At 37.2% G+C, this 8,758-nt stretch overlaps 1 protein-coding gene across 1 annotated transcript in view; it reads right to left on the bottom strand.

Annotated features, from left to right (window-relative positions):
• Positions 1-1,783: 1,783 nt before the first annotated feature.
• Positions 1,784-8,758, bottom strand: part of LOC126259657 (cullin-4A) — a 91,758-nt gene continuing 84,783 nt past the window's right edge. Inside the window, exons 13-14 of the mRNA XM_049956593.1 lie at positions 4,330-4,482; positions 1,784-2,227 (exon numbers count right to left, since the gene is read on the bottom strand). Of these exons, the coding sequence (XP_049812550.1) occupies positions 2,132-2,227; positions 4,330-4,482 (249 nt within the window). The 3' untranslated portion in view covers positions 1,784-2,131. The remainder of the gene's footprint in view (positions 2,228-4,329; positions 4,483-8,758) is intronic.

The raw sequence follows: 8,758 nt of genomic DNA, 5'->3' as shown, positions 1-8,758 counted from the left end.
TCTAGTAGCCCTCCTCTGAACTGCTTTGATGTCTTGCTTCAATCCGACCTGGTATGGATCCCAAACACTCGAGGACTACTCCAGAATAAGTCCCACCAGCGTGCTTCATGCAGTCTCCTTTACAGGTGAACCACTCTTTCCTAAAATTTCCCCAATAAACTGAAGTCAACTATTTGTCTTCCCTACCACAGTTTTCACATGCTTGTTCCACCTCTTATCGCTTAGCGATGATATGCTCAGATATTTAAATGACTTGACTGAGTCAAGCTGGAAACTAGTAATACTGTATTCAAACATTTAATCATCCACATTGACTTACATTTTTCCACATTTAGGGCTAGCTGCCATTCATCACACCAAATGGAAATTTTGTCCAAGTTGTCTCGAATCTTCCTACAGTCACTCAACTTTGACAACTTACAGTACACCACAGCATCATCAACAAACAACTATAGACTGCCGTCCATCCTTCCCGCCAAATCATTTATGTATATAGAGAACAGTGGTCCTATCACAGTTCCCTGAGGCACTCCTAATGTTACCCTTGTCTCTGATGAACACTCGCTATTGAGGACAACATACTGGGTTCCATTATTTAAGAAGTCTTCAAACCACTCACATATCTGCCTGAACTTATTCCATATGCTCATACCTTCATTAACAGCCTGCAATGGGGTACCATGACAAATGCTTTCCAGAAATATAGAAATATGGACTCTGCCTTTTGCCCAACATCCATAGTTCTCAGTATATAATGTGAGAAAAGGGCAAGCCAAGTTTCGAACGAGCGATGCTTTCTAAAACCACGTTGATTTGTGCATATAAGCTTCTCAGCCTCAAGAAAGTTTATTGTACTCCTATGGTCAAATGACTGCATGTTTGTATGGTTCTCTTGCATGAACCAACGAAGAACTTCGCTGGCTCCCATGATGTAAAGACCGAAGGTGGCAACCTAACTGAAAGCAAGCAGATGACAGAAAATTTGCAGGAACAAGACTATAACGTTGTAAGTGGTCTGCAAGATGTTATGTCAAGAACGTGTGTGTACGTAAATGTATACAATAGAACTTTTGCAAATACCCAATATGGCCAAAGCTGTTTACCTTTTTTCCTTCCATTAATTGATGGCTTGACTCTAGTTCATTGATCAGGAGTTATGTTAATTATTTGACCATCCTGATTTGTGATAGCAAAATGTTAATAAATGTTTACATGTGCTGAAGTATTGCACACTAAATTATAATTCAGTTTCAATAAGTCTTCCATCTGAGAAAAAAATTTTTGAAGTTCTTTTTCTTCTTCTAATTTCAATGGGAGTGTTAGAAATATAGCAGAGAAAATAGATAAAACTGTGTACACCCATATCTGTATCTTTTTTGTGTAATATATTATAAAGATTAATATTTCTCTAATGTTTTTGCAAATTATATTTGTGTCTGAGAACAAGATGGACCATGTATGTACGTGACAAAATCTCACTTACAGTTATATATTTTACAAGACTTTATTTTGTTTTCGAAAGGTGAAAATCATATTATTACATTCCTAGGTATCTATCAGCTACAGTCATTCGAATGTAAAATATGTGTCAGTGTATGGGAATTTTACATTATCTACAAATATATACTCCATCAGCACACACAATTACTCATCTGTGAAACATTCTTTCCTTCCTCTACATAATATGGACGAGTTTCAGTTCAATGTACAATCAATTAACAAAAGGTAACTCTCATATTATAGAATACCGTGATACAGTGTTATTGTATAAATAATAACAAAGTTTTAAAAACAGCTTCTTCAGTGGTTTTTATTCAAATCTTATGCATTACGACTTCCCTTCATTTAAAGTCTCACATGTGTGTGTACACACACACACACACACACACACACACACACACACACACAGGCCACAAGTGTGGCCTTCTAAAATAAAAAGTAAATACATTTAAATCTTCACATTTTTACACACACAACCACATTCGTGTTTCCTGCAAATGTACAGTTTTGTAAACCTGAATTACTTCCATTGCAATCATAATTTATTTTACACAAACTGCATTCTAAGAGTTAGTTTTCAGGTTTTTGAGAATCCACTTGCAAGTTACTGTTTCAAACAGTCTTTTGTATTTTATGCAACATAATTGTACTGATTAGGATTGTCCTTATCACGCTCCATGTAGTCTCTATCAATTAAAGATTCAATACGTTTCTTCAGATCAGCAGGCTGAAAAGAAACAGCAAGATGTGAGATCTTTGTTTACCACAGTATACTTACAGGAAAGAAAGAAAAATTTAATTAAACAGATCCATGAATGTGTATTGATAATGGCCTCTTGACAAGAAGTATTGTTTTTCAATTACTCTGATTACAAGGCATTTTTAAAGATAATATGTCTATAAATCAATTTACTTTGTAAAAAAAAAAAAAAAAAAAAAAAAAAAAAAAAAAAAAAAAAAAGAAAGATTTGAAGCTGTTTCTGAACAAGACATTAAAAATCTTGCAGATCCTGAGTGATAGCTGATAAAAGAACCTTGTTCCAGGGTGTGTTACCCCCCAGAGATGTCCTAAAAGTACATATTTTCCTACAAGTACATATCTGATAGAATGAAAATTATGTTCATATTCTTTATCAGGTATCACTACACAGATTTCTGTTGGTTGCTATAAAAATCCTTGGGTGTAAGTATTCACAAGTGATCATCCAAGAAAAAAGTAGCTAATAAAATTGCACTTGAGCAATTCTTGAGCATTGCTCATAGTCTGAGGCCTTTAGCAGGTGGATTAATACAGAAAATTCAATTACAAGCTGCATGTGTTGTTACAGATTTGTTTAGCAAGTGTGAGAGAATTGCAGAGATGCTCATCAAAATCCAGACAGAAATGCTACAAGAGAAGTTTCATTCTAAGCACATACGTTCCAAAAACAATAGGACAACCTATTTCATCCCGCATACAACTTACGACATGAACCATGAAAAGAGAGAGAGAGAGAGAGAGAGAGAGAGAGAGAGAGAGAGAGAGAGAGAGAGAGAAATTTCAGATCATACAGAGTTACCAACTGTATTTCCACGCACCAGTCATAACCGAACAGGAAATTAAAGAAATTATAGTGGTTTCCAAAGTAACCAAACACTGTAAAATGGCTTGCAGAGGTTATGATAAATATTTGTGTAAAATGTCCTTTCATTAACCATGCAAAACATTCCCACTGCCTGCTTTTGTCCTATTAAAAACTTTATCTATTCTCTGAGTTTCCAGAGATTATTAATTCACTATACGGAAGGAAAGCGAATTTCTGCTTGATCAAAATTTCCCTAATTTGCTATTTTTGTGTACTAATTTTGTTAATTCATATAAGGCCCATTTAATTTGTGTGTTGTTCTTAAATTAAAAAGACCTTAAAACACTGAATAGCACAAAATACTCTAATACTTAATGCCTGAACACTGTGTGCAAAATATTAGGATCTCTGGGTAATTTGTGCAGTTGTTTGAACTAAGTCTGTAACTGAGGCACTTCCTTTTAGATTCTGTAATATCCAGAGAATATTTTAATAAGTGGAGCTTATCCATACAAATTCCCAATGCTTTCTTGTCTCTACGTGTGGACGTTAAGTATCCTCCTCTTTATTCTAAAAGCCTGCCCATATTCTGGTGAAACATTCAAGACATATTTATGTTTGATATATCTTTCATATCTTGGCTTGTCTCATACTTTCAGTAATAATGATAGTGTTTGGTAACTGTCTCTTCTTCACCCTAAATAATCTGGTCATAGGAAAATATAGCATTTGGAACAATACTGCGTAGTTTACGTGTCATTTGTGTGCCAAATTTTCATTACAAACTGGGATACCTGTGCTTCCATTCTACAGCCAGCATCTACTGTTACGAAGAGAGAGGACAGCAACTCATTAAAATAAATTTTCTCACGAACAAGAATATTAGTACAATTGAAAATCATAGTTATGCTCACAGTTTGAAGAAACCACTCTTTATGAGATTGGGCGAAGTATAACAAGTTGATCAATTTTTCTACAGTTACCTGAAGAATGTAGCAGTGGCACATTTGTGAAATGGTTACTCAGTAAAAACACACTTTAAAATTGCAATTATTTGCCAAAACACATTATGTACTAGATAATTTAGATAAACAAACATTGCGAGTCTGCAGCAATTTTTTTATACTTACAATGAACCCAGCATAATTAGACTACTAGTTTTTTAAGCTGGGAGCAACACATTACAAAACTGATGTGTAAACAGTCAACTAAAATTTAACATGTTTATGAAAAATACATATGTAATTTATTTGGCAGCATTTACCTTCACTGGGAACTTTAGCTGATTGTATAACTCACTGATGAGCAAATTATGGCTGAGTGTTTTTCGCATCTTCATTATCCTAACAATAGCAGCATCAATCTGATATTGTCTGTCCTGGAAAACACGTTCTTCTGTGGCCTTCTGTTCTTCAGTCTGCAAAAGGTAACATTTAAGATCAGTTTCTTCTTACCAAATAGTAAATATCACACACAAGCTACATTTATGATATTATTCACCATTTATTTACAGCAAATTTTAGCATTAGTACTAAAACAGAAATACCAATTTCCATCAGCACAGTTTTATCTTTCTCATGCAAATTACCCACATTCTATTTTATTACAGGAATTATAAGTAATATCAATTACAGAGATGTGAAGAAAGTCTTTTTGAGGACAGCTAGTTGGTGGCAACACACAGGTCAGGCTGGTATTACACTATCAAATTTCTTTGTCAAAGATTTTATCAAAGATGTGATCAAATATTAGTCAAATATATTTGACAAAGATCTTTGACGTAGTGCTAAAAAGGGGTATTACTCTGTGATCATATTTTTCGTCAAAGTTCAAGATAGCTGACAACAACAACTCGTTATTGACCACAGCAGTTGCATGTACCACAATTGCACTGTGGGCACATGCGGAAGAGAAGACACCTGGGTGAAGCCGTGGGTTTTACAACAACATGATAAAATCATTCAACAAACTTGTTACGCGAGCTTATAGTGGAGGATGTCAAGTCGTACACCAATTACTTAAGAATGGATGAGCACACATTTCTGGATGTGCTCAGTGAAGTGTATCCTCATATCACAAAGCACAATACTCATTTAAGAACTGCTATATCTGCAGAAGACAGGCTCTCACTGTAACACTCCGATTCCTTGCTACAGGAGAGAGTTAGGTTAGGTTAGGTTAGGTTAGGCTAGGCTAGGCTAGGCTAGGCTAGGTCAGGTCAGATCTCCAATCATTAATTTTGTATTCAGGGTGCCTCACATTGTAATGCGCCTCATCAGTTTCGTACATCTCTATTAATTTTGTAGTTGTAGGTACACACCAATTGTATTTACTGGCAATGTTTATAAAAACACTACAAAAAATGGCTCTGAGCACTATGGGACTTAACATCTATGGTCATCAGTCCCCTAGAACTTAGAACTACTTAAACCTAACTAACCTAAAGACATCACACAACACCCAGTCATCACTTAAAAACACTACAGATGACAGAACGCTGCAGTGATGCTAGCGCTCCACGTGGTAATATGTCACATTGCAGTGAACGGAAGACAAGCGACTTCTTTGAACAAATCTACAGCGAGGTCCTAGATTTGATAAAATATTTGATGTTATTTGACAAAGTTCCCTATTACACCATCAAATTTCTTTGACAAAGAAATTTGATAGTGTAATACCGGCCTCACCACTGCAGGCTTCTGGCCTGAAGGAGGAAATGTGACTTTTCAGGGTCAAGGCAGGGAAATCAATGTAAGTCTTAGCTCTCTTTTTCCTTATCTCAATAAATGCCTATTGCTCTCAAGAAGCCTTCACCAAAAATTTGGAAGCAAGTTTCAGCTAGGTACCCTCCAACTTCCATCACCACCTTTATTCAAACCATTACCTTTATCATTAAATCACTAGTAATTACACTAAGATGGCTACCCTCTCAAAAAATTCCAGTAAACAATTTCAGAATATTTGAGTGGATATTAGAATTATTTGTGAATAGTGCCAATCTTAGAATATATACTGAAACAAACTGGTGATGATACCTTTTTTTTTCCCTGTAGGATGTACAAACAACTCAACCATGTTACTGTTGTCACAATTCTTTTTAGTGAGAGAAGGAGATGAAAGTAAGGTTGAAGGAAGTGATGCTGTTCAAGGTACAAACATAAAAGTCACCCAGATTTCATGGTCAGAAAGAGACAACAGGACAAGATCTGAGAAAAGTAACTAATGAAAATATCATCAAATATTTTACTTGCACATTCTACTGTCTTCCATGACTCCGTGTCAAGAGCAATCTTACTATTTTTTCCTGAGTAGTTCCTTTTCTCTCAATATCATTATAACCAATACACAGAGTTAAAGAGGCTGATAAATGACAGCAAGTTCCAATACAAAATAATATGGTAGATTTTAATACGAAAGTAACACAAAAACTACAAATTATTATTTAGTGAGGAACCTCAGATTTTACACTAGAAATGACAGCAATCTTAAGTCAGTAATTTTCGCCAAGAAGGACAATATATTCTATAAACATTATCCAGAAGAAACCAAAGAGAGAATGGACACGGAAATGATCTCACTAGACATGAAGTACAAATTGTACATTATGAGAATTTGTACATGCTGGTGAGCAAAAAACAACAACCAGCTTAATAACATGTTGGCCCACCTCTGAAACCCAATACAGCAACCATTGTATGTGACATGTATCTGATTAGTTAATGGTAGGTTTCTGGAGATTTGTGGCGCCACATCTCTACAATATGTCATACAATTTCTGTAAATTACAGGCCAGTGGTTTGCAGCAATGGAGCTGGCACTCAACAGCATGCCAGATGCGCTACACTGGATTCAGATTAAGAAAATCTGGTGGCTAAGACATCAGCACGAGTTCACTATCAAGTTCCTCAAACAAATGTAGCAAGTCTTTTGTCTTGTGACAAGGACATTTATCCTACAGGAATATGCCATTTGCCTTTACGAAAGTCATCAGTTTGAAGGGAGGTAGGTGTTCTGCAGTAATGTTCACATAGTCCACAGATGTCGTGGTGCCTTCAATTACTATCCCAGCTCAAGTGGAGGTCCAGGTGAAAGTCACACTTATTATAATACTGCTTGCACTGGCCTGAACCTGTGGCACTTTTGAGTTGAAAAAGTAAGAAGTGCAAGCTCATCACTTCAAAAGAGTGTTTATTTATGTAACTATAAAATCAGACAGTCAACAGTATTATAAAAACATAGGTACGAAAATAAGTGCTCAGGACACTAATGTACAATATGCTGATCTTCCACATAGTGTATGTTTTGAGCTAGCATATGCTTGTATGGTGGCATATCTAGGAGCAATCATCAATCTAACATAACAATAAACGTTGTTTACTTGACCAGAAGATGCGTTTTCACTGATACACAATCCAAATTTGATGATCCTGTGCCCACTGCAATCATAACTGACAATGTCATCAGATGAACATAAAAACATGTATGGGTTGTCAGCTGAGGAGCCCCACATTCAATAATGTGTGCTGACCAATATGCTCCGCAACCCTTGTGCCGACACCAGTAATGAACTATGTTGTCAGATGCGCCCTGATTGCTGCCTATCTTGCTTTACAGAGTGGACAAACCTCCGACATCCACATCTTGTCATGACTCATGGATGTCCAACACCTTGCTGTCTATTTGTGGTTTCATCATCTTTCAACCACAGTCCGAGCTGCTGCTTCACAGCCTGTGCCACATTGATCCTTCCCACCAACACCACCTTTTCTGAATTGCACAGGTGGGAACTTTCCCTGCAATATATCCTACTTTCCCGTAACCCTCCTGGCCTTAACCTTCATTAGTCATTGTCCTCTCCCATCCAGCCCCTTCCCTGTTCCCATTCCAACACTACACAGCCACCATCCTCCATTGCACACAGTCTTTTTACTTCTCTCTTATTCTGCTATTCCCCCCCCCTCCCCCCCTGCCACTCTGTCTAATCTCCAGACTGCACACAGCTGCCTTGCCATCTTTCCACCTCATCCTTCCACCCTCCCCAACAGCATGACACTGTCTGCCACACCTACCCTACTATCCCTCCCCCTCCCCTCCCCTGCATTCTCCTTACCTCCACCTAGTCACCACTCCCATCATGCACTGGTGCTGTGCTTGCAGTGTTGCCTCAGTTGCCTGAGACCGCAGTCGTGAGTGTGAGTTGCATTTACGTGAGTGTGTATGCGTGTGTTTGCCGTCTAATTATAACGAAGGTCTTATGGGCTGAAATCTATATTAGTGACAGTCTTTTTGTTGTGGCTATCTGCGACTCAGTGTCTCCGCTATATGGTGAGTAGCAACTTCCCTTTTCACAATATTGTTACATTCCATCCTGGATTTTCCACTGTTTGATTTCAACCACATTCCATAGGTGCTCACAACATTAGCTCAGGAACAACTGACTAGCTTTGCTGTTTCTGAGAAATATCATTACCGGGACTGAGCTATAAAAATTTGTCCTCCGTCCAAGTCTCTTGTATGTCAGTGGATTTTCCCATTTGCAACCCATAATATCACTGGAATGATTTCCCATTTTTCTCTGCTCAACTTACATACTTTGCTTTCCATGTCACGTGTTTGCAATGTCACCAAGTGGTACTCATTCTAGTGGTAGATAGTGGTCACAATTCTTTGGCTTATTACTGTATACAAGGAGG

Source organism: Schistocerca nitens, chromosome 1 (genome assembly GCF_023898315.1).
Source record: "Schistocerca nitens isolate TAMUIC-IGC-003100 chromosome 1, iqSchNite1.1, whole genome shotgun sequence".
Taxonomy (NCBI): Eukaryota; Metazoa; Arthropoda; class Insecta; order Orthoptera; family Acrididae; genus Schistocerca; species Schistocerca nitens.
This window is presented reverse-complemented; position numbering and strand designations above follow the sequence as displayed.